Source organism: Cupressus sempervirens, chromosome 7 (assembly GCF_028749045.1).
Source record: "Cupressus sempervirens isolate cs-2001-9-10 chromosome 7, ASM2874904v1, whole genome shotgun sequence".
Lineage (NCBI taxonomy): Eukaryota > Viridiplantae > Streptophyta > Pinopsida > Cupressales > Cupressaceae > Cupressus > Cupressus sempervirens.
The window spans coordinates 917302199-917317296 of record NC_143124.1 but is presented as its reverse complement, the minus strand read 5'-3'; the positions used below and the strand labels follow the sequence as shown (position 1 = coordinate 917317296).

Below are 15098 nucleotides of genomic sequence, written 5' to 3'. Positions count from 1 at the left end.
GGTCTCATTTTTGTAAATTTTGTGTCATATTTCTTTTGACAGGTTTTCCTAAATTTGAAACAGTACTCAAACATTTGAAATTCTTTTGTGTTTTACTTTGTAATCTTTAAAGTCACTTGCCAACAATAGCTTGATTTAGTCATTTAGACATTCTCATTCTTCTGTATAGGATGCTATATTTTATGTAGCTATACTTTTTAACTTACTTCTAATATTAGTTTTTTCTTATATCCTTATCCTTGCTCTGTTGATTCTATCATTCCTGAAAACTCTCTCACTACCTAACATGACTGATGAAGTATTTTCCACCATGCCAAGAAGAAAAGTATGCTCGAAGGAATGGAAAAAAAGTTCATACGTTTCCCAAAGTCAAGCTCAAAGAGTGCTGCAAATGTCATTTCAGAGATGCCTTGTAGAGTGCAGCTTCTGTGCTCTATTTGTATAACTCTTTATTCTTGTAACTTCTCATCACATTACCTCTTTTCTGGGTCTTCATATTATTATGGTATGCTTGATGGTGACTGCTGAGCCAATATCCTATTCAGTGGGTCCTATTGAATGCCCATGCCTAACCTCATTGCTCCCTTGTGCTTGGTTCATCACTCTTTGCGCCAATAACCAATCCAATATATTTTGATATGACCATTGTCTTGTGCCCCTTTGCCTTGATCCTTCTCTCTATTGAGTAAAATTTTCAGCCTTAATGCCACAATTTGGGCAAGTTTAAAATGCACATAGATCCTATATTTTAAATGACAAGAGCTAGCATGGGTAGAGTTGTTTGTAATAACAATGGCTTTTGCAAGTCGTCATGTTTCTCGATCTAATGGCTCATGGTGGGTATCCTTGGTTTTGTGCTCCTAGTGCCTTTGGCTTTCACCAATCGTCCATTGCATTCATCCATGATTCACAAAAGCCCATAGGGTAAATAAAGCTTCATTGACATTGGGCTACGACATAGTTATAGGAGTCTCCGTAACCCTTTTGATTCCTTGCAAGTCCTGAGACAAGTCCTACGGACATGGGGCTCTTAGGAACTTGCTCTAGGTCAGACATCTTTTTGCCGAGTCCACCTGATTTTTTGTCTCCCGAGTCGGGTCAGCCTTACCAATTCTGCATTGAATCCAAGTCTCGTTTCTATGGGCTACAGTATTGGTCGGCTCTATTTGGTTGTGGGCCTCTTTTTTGTGAGATGGGATTTCTAGCAAGCTTCTTATTAGATCAATGGGTGTGATTTGCACCATTGAATTTGGATTACATGGCACTATCATGCAGCTTGTAAGATTCCTTCCCGTGTCTTTGAGTGCTGTTGGTCCTAGGCACTAGCTGTTGGATCATTGTCAAAGATGAGTGTCAATCATCAGTTTCCTCCATTTTTCAAAATATCCCAAGGCTGTCTTGCCAACATGGTATCAAGTGAATTTGAACTGGCATTGTGTATATAAATTTATATACATCACAACAATTTTATCGGTTCTCAATAGGCATAAGTGGCTGAAGAAGCATTTTTTTATTTGCTTCATGAATTTTTAAATCTTTGATATAATGGATTGTGGGAGCTAGAGGGAGTAATAAAAAGAAAAGATCCTATGTTGTCGGATTTAACTCAATCAATGGTTGGGTATTATTCAAGTCTAGCTTTTGTAGCAACAAAAGATAGAATTTTGCTTCTGGGTTTTCAAACTTAAATACATCATGTATGGGGATGTTGAAGTTCTAAGAAAGTAATGAAAAGCATGGACCAAGCAGATAGGTATTTAATAGTGGTTTCAAAACTCAATAAGAGGATATAATGCATTAGTGGCTTGTGTCGATATTTTTGAAGAGATTTAGAAGTGAATTAAGTTTCATGGATTAGGTTGTTAGAAACTTGGTGTACTAGATAGAAGATGAGAATGCTCAAAGAGGATATGTGTGTGCAACATATAGAAAACACAAAATATAGTTCTCAAAGTGCAGGTGGCTGCACTTGCATTCATTTCAGACCCCCATGGATTGATAGAAGTATTTGTTATAGGTGGTGGTGTTTGTGATTGAGGGAGATTTCCCCTATCTCTATAGATTATAATTTGGTATGGATTTTTCTAGTGGCGTGTTGTTCTGCTTATTGAGAATTTGATGCCTAAGAGGGTTGATATAAATAATAGAAAATGACATGAAAGGGATCCAGGGTTTGATAGAAGTATTTGTTATAGGTGGCAGTGTTTGTGATTGAGGGAGATTTTCCCTATCTCTATAGAATATAATTTGATATGAATTTTTCTATTGGTGTGTTGTTCTGCTTATTGAGAATTTGATGCCTAAGAGGGTTGATATAAATAATAGAAAATGACATGAAAGGGATCCAAAGTTGTTTAAGTGTCATTGTTAAGCTGAAAAATATTCTGATGTAGAATCTCTTACAATTTGTGCTATCAACTGTAGTATAAAGAGGGATCTGAGATAAGAATTGAGAAGGAAAGAAAAAAATAAGATATGTAGAACTAGAAGAAGAGGATATGCAGATCTTAAATGGGAAATGTGCAAATTTGAAAAGCAGTAAAGACAGATTTGAGGAATGAGAGAACGGTTATAATTAAAGAAGTAAAAAGGGCAGGAGTTCTTGTCAAACATATTTATCTTTTCATAACCAAAGGGTGTGACCCTTTTATAAGGGCATTAACAAATGAAAGGGTCTGAATTCCTACGATCAAAGGAGATTTAAAAGAGAAGAACTTTATTTGAGAAGCGCATAAAAAAGGGGAAGATCAATTGGGAGAACAATATATTATTTTCAAAGGCAACAATGAGAAGTGGTGACTCAAATCATATGAAAGATGGCAACCATGTTGTAATATGTAATCTATGTGTGAAAAGTTTAGTATGTTTTCTAACTAGCCATGAAGGATTGTGAGGTAATCACCATTGAGATAACAGTGATGAAGTCATCTTTCCAAGCGCAACACCTCATGGTTGTGATTGGGGAGTTCCCATGGGGTCAAAGGGGGACAAATGGACTTCCTTCGAGCTTAGGAGGGATATATTCTAGGGCCTCCCTATGGTGAGTGATCCTCACATCCCTATCATGTTAAAGGGAATGATACATCCACTCTTGGGTTTAGGATAGGAGGTTTCTTGGGGAACCTCATCAAGTCACCTACCTTATCACTTTTATGATTTGGTCACCAAAAAAAATTAATTGTTGTTATCTATTGATTTGATTTATATGTTATTTCCATTTGAAGGAATCTAACTGTGAATTATGATTATGAATAAACCCTAATTGTGTTGTAGGGCTTCAGTTGGATTGAAAGGTATCTCTAAAGTCTACCAGCTTTAGATAAGAGTTTGTAACCTGGGGAAAATTTGGATAGTGATAATTTGGGGTCATTACAAAATAGTACATCAAAACATTTTGCATCTTGCTCTTCCTAGCTCTAGTAAAAGCTAGGGGAGAGGTAAAACTAGAGGGTCTAGTCCTAGGAGTTAGTTGTGGCTGCATTGCCTCACTCAGCATGACATGTTGCTTGACCTCCATCTTGGATGTAGATATAGGGATCGATATCATCCAAATCAATTGGACCGTCTGATATTTCGCCTACCTGCCTATTGCACTACCAAATTTTATATAGCACAAAGTTAAGGTCATGAGGACATTTTTGATCTAACTTATTCCTTTTTTTTTTGAGTGGATGGCCTTGAAGAAGTTTCAATTGGATGAACTACAATTCTTCACTCCTTGGTGCAATATTTTTACAAATGACCTTGTAGAAGGTTGGAAGGTTTTTTTCACTGGAGGAGCAAAAGAAAATAGTCAAAATGAAACTAGAATGAGCTTTTCTTACATCCCAGGCATTATTCTTTTGCAGCTGAGTATGTTGAGGGTTCTGTGTTCTGTAGTTCCCCGTTCAACATTGTTTACTTTTAAGTTCTTCAAAGATGGGCTTTTCTGCTCTGTAGGAGATAGTGATCATTTGTCAGCAAGAATCATTGTTGGTTTATTTGTTAATTATGATTCTGGGACAACATCGAAGAGAGCTTTAGTAGTGAACAAGTAAAAGGTTAAAAAATGTGCGAAGATCAGTGGTGCAAATAATGCAATGATTATTTTAGTTGGAAGAGATAGATTATTTTGAAACAAAGGAATTGAATATTGCATCTTTCTCAAAAAAGTAATAGAATATCATAATGTAAGTTAACCTGCAATATTTGACAGGTAATCTGGATCCTGTTACTGCTGTCTGAAAATGGAAGGTGCTGCGAGTGTATATTTTGCTATGGAAAAAAAGAAGCATATGTACTACACAATAGAGTTTATTCCAAATTAACATTGAGAGAGCGTTTGAAATGGTTAGCCAGTTGTAAAATAAGTCATGCGTTGATCCTAATAATGAATAGCCACTCATGGTTTGACATTAGTGACTTGAGGGCAAGTAAGCAACAGGAACATAGTATCTCAAAATAACCAGGTTTTATCATTGTTATCATGCATTGATTTAAGAAACACGGTTGTTGGCGAAGAAACATGTCTGATATCAAACACAACCTAAGCCAAAGCTGTATGATACATATTACTCTTAACTTTTCAAGTGATTGATACAACTTTTAATCCAGCTTACAGGTTATTGAAGTTATTTGTTTGGAAGGAATGTGAGGACACTCCAAGGAGAGAGATACTTAACAAAACTAATACAGACATTATACATTTTGGGATTTGGACATTTGACTTTATTTATATATTTTTTGCATAGAAAGGGTCCTTCATTATAGGAAAGCAGATTATTTTATAGATATAATAATTGTTATAAAAGATGGCTTAAAAGTTCATATCAAGTTCTTTAAATCTTACATTCAGTATATATTATTTCAATTAACTTCTTGAAACAATTTGCTTAGGGATGAGGAATCTGATGATAAATTTCAATATTTTGTGCTTTAGGAGATGCATATTGGTCATGACACTGAATTCAAGGTCATTAAAGTAATATTTTCATCTTAATTAAATCTAAAACCGACATAGATTCCAAATCTAGTGTAATGCCCATATCTCAGGAATCTCTTTGGAATTTATATCCCTACACTTTACCAAAGATCTAGAGCAATTACTAAAGATGAAAACAAAACCATAAAATTTTAACATAGTTAATTTCACTTGCAGCTAAATGTACCAGTCTTAAAAAATTAATGGCAGCTAGTGGCCCTAATGATAATGTGCCATCCTTACGCTTCTGCCCAGTTAAAATGGCTTTCTAGAATTTTGTGAACTTTTGGGTAAAGTTGAGTGTAGATGTGAGAATTACTCCAGTGTGCTGGAAATAGGCATTTTGAAAAAAAAGATGGGACCTATATCTGGCTGACGTGAAGGCATAGGCCCGGGTTTTATTAACTCCACTTTTTGTACGAGCCATCATCCAAGAGGCAGTCTGTGATTACGTAATATTTTAGATTTTGATTGTTGCAGCAGAAATGATCTTCAAAATACAGGGGCGGATTTTGTTTGGATGGTAATAATATTCAGTATCTTGGGCTGATATTTGGGACTCTAAATTCCTTTCTCTGGCGATTGTTTATCAAAACAAGGTATTTTGATTTGTGTCACATGTGGATATCTGGAAGTTTGCTTCTTGCAGAAAGTTTTTTCTGGGTATTCATCTTCAATAAGAGACGTAATCCTAGCTATCTAGAATCAATTAAAGCATAATTAGTGTGACAAGGAAATTTAAGGAACTTATTCGAAGCTCAAATGTGGGAACAAATTTATATCTGTCCCAGATGGAGAAATTTTTCAATGGTAGGATTCTAGGTTAAAAAAAATGTGATGTAAATGGGACACCAAGAACCAAAGCATACAAGACAGAAAGTTTAATCCAAAAAACTATTTTAAATTTTTTAGCCATTTAATTCCAGTTTTTTGGTTGACGTCCTTTTCATAAAGAAATGTATCATTTCTAATGTTTTTTCTTCAGACAAAATTTGCCTTGGTAATGAGCAACCAAGAGACCTAAAAGTTAAATAACTTAAAATCATAATTGAAAAATTGGATGCAGGTGGGAGAATTTTCATTCAGAAATTCTGAGACACTGTCAAGATGACATTTTTCATTCATTTTATCATTTGTGTGCTGAATGCCTCAACTTTAGGAGGCTGTGGAGCAAGAGTTATTTTGCTGGATTAGACAGGTCAAATTCTCTGTAGGAGTATGATTTTCTGGAAAAAATGACAAAAAGAGAAGGATCAGAGTAATGGACATAAAGATACTGTCTTGTTTCCAAGTTCTAACAATTATCCAAAGACCATGGGGTGGTTGCGGTGGAAAAACCAACTTTGCTCACTTCAAATGATCTTTAGATGTAAGATCACCGCATGGATGCTTGATTCCAGTAAATCCCTGCAGTGTTTTTTGGTTGAGAATAGCTATTGTTAAGATATATGTTTGGTAAATTTTTCATGGTGATTTTGGTATGCTCATTTTTTGAGGGATGGGGAAGGATGTAACTTATATTAATTACCCTAGAGATAAATGATTTATCTTGTAAATGAGGTGAGCATTATGATTACAAGGATCAACCTCAGAAAGGGAAGAAATTACCGAGGCCAGCCCCTCCATGAATAAAGAAAGCCATATCTTGTCTAAAATGTTGCAACCCTGTTTATATGGAGTAAGGAGGTGACTTTTTGAGAATAGCTTTATAACTTGTTACAGTGGAAGTAATAATGTCAACCAAATTGTAAGTTATTTAATTTGCTGTTGTTTATTTTGTGTACTTTTATTTCTAGAACCCTTAAAGCTGCTTGATCTCTTGGAAGATTGTAGATAACTCAGGCAACTATAGGGATTTATCTTCTTCCAGCTTTTTCAGTGTCTTGGGAAAAACAATTCAGGCTTTACTTTGACCAGACTACTAATATTTTGAGGATACATTTAATCATCCTTGAGTCCTTTGAATGAGATGGCAGTCAGTTTATGATCCTTGATTTTGTAGACAGCTGGCATGTGTCCAATGCTGTGTTGCAAGTTTCAATCATCTATTCCATTTTCGTCTCTTTCAGAGATAAGAAGAAGATAATGTGGAAGGTGAACTGGTTACTGAGCTTCATGCACCTGGACATGTTATCCTGTTCATATACATTTCATTCTTTATATTACAATCCACTTAGATTTGTTGCAAAAAACAACAAAAAATGTAATGTAATGTGGAGTACAAGAATATATATCTATGTCTTGACATCAAGGCAGAGCTGAATGAACATTGAAAAAATAAATAGAATAGTGGGGATAAGGGCTCAAAAAGGAGGCAATAAGATAGACCTTTGGCTAATCCAGTGAGCTCGTCTCAGTACTGCTATGCTGTCTCTAAGCTGAAATTACTAAAAAAGTGATTAGGTGGATGTCCTTGTCTAATATGATAAATGCCAAATCGTTTTCATCTTCATTTTTCAATCTTGCTTGTTGATGAATGTCATCTCTAAAACTTACCTTTAATAAGACAAATCGACCATTTCTTAAGTTCTTGTCCCTGCTTATCTTAAATAAGATAAAAATAATTTATTAATATCTCTAACCAAGTAGTAAACTATCCATGGAGAAAGCAAAATATCTTAAAATAATGAATTCCTAACAATGTGCTACATTGCTAACTATAATATATCTCTTAACACCCATTTTATAACTAAGTCAATTCCAACGAATCAGATTATTTAGGCATTACGTCAATTATCCAATACTTGTATAGAACCAGACAGAATGTGGGGTGAAGAGAACCTTGTACAAACTTAATCAATGGTGAATTTTTCTGCTCAGGTAATGAATATTGGCAAGGTCCCTATAGCCACCAAATCATCTCATTGAAGTACATGGTTAAGTAGCTGCTGGAGCTACTGAGTAAAGTAGATATTGTTGCTGAATACTAGGTTAACAAGTCTCACATTGTGTTTTCTTTTCTCATCTAATGTCAGTGTAACATTCTTGACATATTTGTTATCAGAGTGATCAATTCTGACTCCAAATATATTATGATATCCATAAACTATACAACATGATGACATCATCTACTCTGCAAGGGTAAATTTGTGTCAATCTTTTGAACATCTAATGACTGACATTATCCAACCTTTTGGCATATTGTGGAACATCTATTACACTCCATCACTATGTGACCTGTGACCTACTTCAGGATCAAGTTTCTGGTGTTGCACATTGAATGATGATTCTGACTTAGATGGGAAATTGGTTCACCAACCCCTCTTTTGCAGCATGGTGATCCTCCAAGAAGTTCAAATGATGAAAGTCAGAGTCACATTTCTAATGATCTAAGTTCAACTTAACTTACTGAACGCCATTAAGCCATACTCTTTAGGTGTGTGTCACGAATAGTTGTCTCTCATTAGGCAAACCAAACACGAAGTATATTCCTCTTAGCTTCTCAAAGTAATTTCATCACTTTTCGTCCCAACGTAAGCCTGAAGCTATGCTTACAAAAGAAGAATTACTTAAATAATTGTCACTGCTGTTACTTCATTCTCCAAGCAATCTTGAACATGCTTGTAAGAACAGGACATAATTTTTCAGGAAAACATGCCCATCAATCGCGTTGTCTAGTATGAGATAATGTTGGTATACGGCTGATCATAATTAGATGTAACCACTTTTGTGAAAAAATCACTGGAATGTTTTTAACTTCACCATATTTCCCTTCATACATTTGCTATTGTGAGCATAGCATAACATCTCTTTAGAGCAAAAGAAAAAACACAATTTTATACTCACATTACCTCATAGTAGCAATTTGATGATGTAAAAGACACATCTATTGGTGATCAAAATCAACTTCGAGTTACTTATACATCTATTGGTTTCCTTTTTTTCCACTCCCTCTTTGGTGTGATATTCTCAAGATCAAATTATATGATCTTGTTTCAATTTTGAGATGACATTTATCTATTAAATTTTGTTTAATTGTGGTACTCTAAGAAGGAATGGAGCTATTGAATGTCTTGAGATCTAAGTTACTCGTGGTAGTCAAATGTTAAGGCCTAATCTTTGCAAGTTCCTACCTTTAATATTTTGTGTCCCATCATTCTTTTGCTCACATTGATCAAAATCCAAATTATCAATAATTTAATGGTTTGATTTTTGGCTTTTCCTCTGAATCGCAATATACTTTGGTTTTGAATTTCCGGTCCATTCTCAGAGGTGTTCTACCTATAGAGTTTCTGTTTGTTTAGTTTATATATATATATATATATATATATATATATATATATATATATATATATATATATATATATATATATATATATATATATATATATATGTGGTCTCTTGCGTAAAGTGCACTGGATGCTCTTACAGTTCATGCCACCCATTTTTTAACTCAATATATGGTGTTTGGGTGTCCTTCAAAAACTACAGATGTATTTTATTCTTTTGGGTTTCTTCACTAGAGCCAAGTTAATCAGATATGTTGGTTTTCATCCAATAGAATTTACATTTATTTGCTGTTATAGCTTGCACTAATTTACATCAAGAGAACTAAGGGGAGCAGCTTGGTAGCAATTACATGGAGCTGCAATGAGACCTGTGGAAGAGGTAAAGTATGGTACACCACTTCATTTCCTAAAGTAATGGTTATTGACTTATTTTTTGTTCTCTGGATACACATTAGGGATTTTTTAAAAATCCAATACACAATTTAGTTGTTTTATAACCTCCTAATTGTCATATGGTACAAATGTTTTGTTTAGAGATAGCATTGCACTTAGTCTAATAGACAAAAAAAGTGGCGATGTTTTCCTTTGGACGATATAGATCCGTTTGAGTGGATTTTTTATTTTCGGGCTCCTATCATCTTCCAATCTTGAGTGGATAGGATTCTTGACAAGGACACTGAGTGAGATAACAAGCCTCCTTACAAATTCAGTACTTTTTGCTAAGGTTCACAAATTACATAGTGATTATTGGGAGAATTTCAAAACTCTTTGCAGAACTTTTTTGAGTCGTGGAATAGAGGACAGCCTCCTCATTGTTATTTTGTTGAATTCTTGAGAAAATGAGATTGAATAATAGCCCCAGAAAGGAAATGAGAAAATTATTCAGAATATGGTTCGGTTGAACCACAAAAGTTTTTCACACTGATAATAAATATCACAAGAATTGGATGATAAAGTCAGCTTTTGAGTCATTAAAGGTATATGGGATGAAAGGTATATGGGAGGCGGAGCTAGAATCAGTTGGATTTTAATAGACAAAAGTAGTGACAATGTTTGCCTTTGGACGATATAGATCCAATTAAGTGGAATTCTTATTTTCAAGCTCCTATCATCTTCCAATTTTGAGTTGATAGGCTTGATGAAGACCCTGAGTGAGATAACAAGCATCCTTACAAATTTAATGTCTTCGCTAAGGTCAATAAATAACATAGTGATCATTTGGAGAATTTTAAAACTTTTTACAGGACTTTTTTGAGTCGTGCCTGGAGAACAGCCTCCTAGTTATCATTTTGTTGAATTCTTGAGGAAGTGAGACTGAATAATAGCCACAGAAAGGAAATGAGAAAAGTAGTATAGTATGTTGAAGTCGAGCCACAAAAGTTTTTCACTCTGATAATAAATATCACAAGAATTGGTTCAGTTGGAGCAACCCAACTAAATGAGGGGAATTTCTTTTATATTATTTATTATTTAAAGGGACTGCAAACCCAAATGCATCATTGCTCTAAAAGACACCTGCTATTATCATTCGAAAGGTGAAAGACTTGCCAATGAAATCATCCATGGCCTTCTAAATCTGTTATCTTTTCTGTTGGGATGTAATAGAGAAGCTACTAAAAACTTTCAAATGGGCAATCTCAAGAAAACAATGGATTGAGATAACTATTGTTTACAGCCTTCGAGAACAAGAAACTAGAGATGGCACATCACTCAAATCAAAAGGACTGCCTGTTGAGTTCTATGACAAGATTTGATATCAGTATGCTATAAGAGGAGAATAATCTAAACCTGGGCAGTCAATTATTGAGTTGTGCATTTGGTTAAAGAGATGCAAGCAAGCATGTGATACAGTATCGTTTAACAGAAGCCTTTTACTAGGATAAATTGCGTTGGAGTTCCACTGAAGGTATTTGTATATCCCTTATAGACTAAGATTTCATTTTCATGACACTATCACTTATCGGATGACTGGTAATGTTGATCTTTATATGGGCCAATTTATCTTTATTTCTTAGTTTCTGCCTACTCTGTGTGTTTTCCATATCAATGCCATCATCTCATTCCAGTTTGGTGCAGAAATTTGGCTTTTCAAGTCTCTTGATCTTTGATGTCACACAGTTTTTCGACAAGCCGTACCTACTATAAGCAGTTCTGGGTTATATTTACATCCATATGAAATGGTTTATGTTTAATTTTTTAATATTTATGGGGTTAATTGAACACTGAACGGCACAATGATGAATCTGAAATTTAAACCCCAAAATAAGGAGTTGAAAATGTGTACATGGAAAATAAGCAGGGACTCGGTTCCAATGTAACCATTAACAACCAGAGTATGTTTTCCTCTCACCCTTTTGACGACCAAATGCTATATCTATATGATTTTTCACTGAATATGACCTTTTAGCCGGCCAGACTCTATAAACTTATAACAATATGGCATTCGCAAGATTCTCTGACTATTTTATTGCTTGCACAGAAATAAATTGCTACTTCGTCTCCTTTGTAAAATGCAATATTAACATATTATTTGCAGGATGTCCTGCTTTTTGATCAGTCGGCATTCTATGGTGCTATTGACTTGCATGATCAGCATAGAGACATGCGATTAGATGTGGATAACATGACATATGAGGTAATATCCTTGAGCTTTTTTGTGGGACATTTGGTGCCTTTTCTTTCAATTCTTCTGGCTAAGTGGGTTATTTTGGTCTTCGTGCCAGGAATTACTAGCTTTGGAGGAACGGATTGGAAATGTGAGTACAGGACTTACTGAAGAAACTACCTTCAAGTGTCTGAAGAAAAGAACGTATTCCGCCAGCAAAAAATCATCTAATCCAGATGAAATCTCACAAAAGTGCAGTATCTGTCAGGTAAGGCCATTTGCATGTTTTCTATTAACTTATTATGGCAGCACCCTTCTCTCAGTTGCATTTCTAGTATTATGTGATCAGTTATAATCATGGTTGTATGTTGCCTCATTAATGTCACGGTATGATACACCATAACATTGGAACGGGGAATGTCAATTACTGTTTAAAGATCCAAATGTTGGGCGGGATATATCAACAGTCTGTCTAAAATTGTGGCTTCACTCTTGAATATAAATAATTGGTTTATATTGGCTGCAGGAAGAATATGAGGACGGTGAGGAGCTCGGGACTCTGGAATGTGGACATGATCACCATACAGAGTGCATCAAGAAATGGCTTTTGCAGAAAAATGAATGTCCCATCTGTAAGGCATCGGCATTGAAGGCCTAATTGATGGAAAATAGGGTGGGTTTTCTGTAGTCACAGCCATATAATTTTCTAACCATTGTTCATCATTCTTTTAAGCAGCGATTGGTAGTTTCATTGTAATACACCAAATGTTGGTGGTGTTCATGTATGATTTTACTGTCCTTTTGGACATTGTACAGATAGGCAGTAATTTGTCTAGTTAACCCTGTCTATTCTGACAAGTCAAAATTTCCAGTGTTCCGCTAACACACAGTTTCCAAGTTCCAGAAATTTGGGAATGTCAGCAATGTAAATTTGTGATCGAATATCGTTTAGTTGTTTGAATTGTTAACTCACTTTCCATTGTGGAAAGACAAAACTCAGTGTCTAGCTAACCCAGAGTTTCTGAGTTTTGGAAATTTGGGGATGTCAGCAATGTAAATTTATTTCCAATTTCCAAATATTGTTCAGTTATTGCATTCCGTTCTTACAAATCAATATTGGCACTGACTGGTCAACCCAGACTCACTGGCTCTTGAAAATCTGGGATTCTTGACACTTCGCCGTCAGAGATGTAAATATTTGTTCACGTTAATTCAAAGCATTTATTTTGGAATGCCCACATGTTAAGTACACTTGCTTAAGTATACGGATCTGATGTTATTCGGACAAGCTTTATTTTGAATATCCATGACTTGTTTGTTTCTGTTTCAGTAACCATATCAAACTTACGATCATGGTTACTCGTGGAGGTCATTTTGAAAACACAAGGGTTAAAACGTGCAATAATTAAAACTAAAGTGAAAGACTGCAATACCTAGACACAAATGCATGACTGGATTGTACTTGGGTTATTACCACATTAACTATTATTGAGTCAGAGGTGTCTTGTAATACACCATTATAATATGTTAAGCCTCGCCTACGGGGAAAAACCTTAAAGAGGGTGAAAAGTGTAAAGATGCGAATTAGGCTCCTTGCTCGATCCCCTTTTAATTAATGCTCATTGCTCCTTGCTCGATCCCCTTTTAATTAATGCTCATTCTCGGTCCATGATGCTTAAAGAAAAGATCTCACACTTGAATATATCTTACTAGGCGAAGAGCTCTAGTATGAGAGTTTTTGTTGTCTTTGTATGTGAATTGAGGCCTTAAAAATATTGGTTGGCTTCTCGGTATGAACAAAACTCCATGTTCACCAAATTGTCAAAGATAAAACATAAATATACCCTATTAAGTTATTAAAAAAGCATTGAGGCTGTGAAGATTGAGGATGGGTGGATAGCGGTTAAGAGTAAGAGATCTAAGCCTTTTGCTCCCCTTTTAATATGAACCTTCGGTTGCATAAGGGAAACTTCAAATCAAAAGGAAAATCTTAAGTTCCCTTGTTCTTACTGGTTTTTTTGTGGTGGTAAGTGGGTTGTGGCACTGGCTCACTGGTTATTGGTTTGGGAGGTTTTTTTGGTTGCTTTGCTCTCTAGTTTGTTTACTTTCTAGGGTCCAGTGTATTTTTTGGTTATTTTTTTTGGACACATCTGTTGGTTTTAGGTCCCAGTAAAACTTGGTTTAGATGTTCAGCTGGTTTCAGAGCCTTTTATAACCTAGTAGGCTTCATGGTATATCTTTCTTTTTTATGTAAAGGGTTTCGGGCCCCCTTCAAAACCTGTTTTTACCTTAATCTAAAACAAAGCACTAAAATATCTAATTATTAAAATAAAATATCATTTAATTATAAAAGAAATCGATGACTTAAGAATGAGTTTTGATAAAAGCATTCACACTTTCCATAAATCATTCAACATTCCATTCAAATCATTCATCGCCTTTCGAAAATTATGAAACACCCAATTAAACCCATTGAGGCCCCATTCATATACACCCTAATGACATGTCAATGTTACTACGGTTAGCGCTTACTGATCGCAAAGCCTTAGACAACTTATTGTTTTGTAGTTTGGTTAACACAATGCCTCCACTTGAATTTTACCTTTCAATGTTGCAGTTTCATGTTTGTTATCATGATTCATCATTTATGTGTGTCCTTGATCTTTTGAGTTTGATATATAATGTGAAATGTGATGTGTATGCATTATTATTCGATCTATGATTCCATCATTTATATGTACGTTGTCGAGGGTTTGATTACTTTGATTTGTTTTGGTATATTATATGAAATATAGTGTGCTTGCATAATTATTATATGTATTCTTTCATCATTTATTTATTCGGCGTTGAGGGTTTGATTTTATTGAAATATAGTGTGTTTGTATTATTTGATGTATTTTTTCATCATTTCTATGTATGTCGTTTTGAGTCATTTGATTTGTTTTTTTTATATAATATGGAATGTTGCACATTTGCATTATCATTGAATGTAGTCTTTCACCATTTATTTGTATGTTGTCGAGGGATTGAGTTATTTGATTTGTTTCGGTATATAATATGAAATCTAGCGTGTTTGCATTATTATTTGATTTATGCTTTCATCTTTTATTTGTCTGTCATTGAGGGTTTGAGTTTGATGTATTTATTTGATTTGTTTCGATATATAATATGAAATCTAGTATGTTTGCATTATTATTTGATTTATGCTTTCACCTTTTATTTGTTTGTTATTGAGGGTTTGAGTTTGTTGCATTTTCATTTCTGTGTATGTCATCCACTGTTAGAGTGATTTGGTTTATTTTTC

The 15098-nt window shown here is 34.7% G+C and overlaps 1 protein-coding gene across 4 annotated transcripts in view; it reads left to right on the top strand.

Moving 5' to 3' along the window:
• Positions 1-13026, top strand: part of LOC149550523 (putative E3 ubiquitin-protein ligase RHG1A) — a 74310-nt gene extending 61284 nt beyond the window's left edge. For all 4 annotated transcript variants that reach the window (XM_089793525.1, XM_089793523.1, XM_089793526.1 and 1 more), the window contains 3 exons: positions 11726-11824; positions 11913-12062; positions 12321-13026. In XM_089793525.1, the coding sequence (XP_089649651.1) occupies positions 11726-11824; positions 11913-12062; positions 12321-12452 (381 nt within the window). In that variant the 3' untranslated portion in view covers positions 12453-13026. The remainder of the gene's footprint in view (positions 1-11725; positions 11825-11912; positions 12063-12320) is intronic.
• Positions 13027-15098: the final 2072 nt, after the last annotated feature.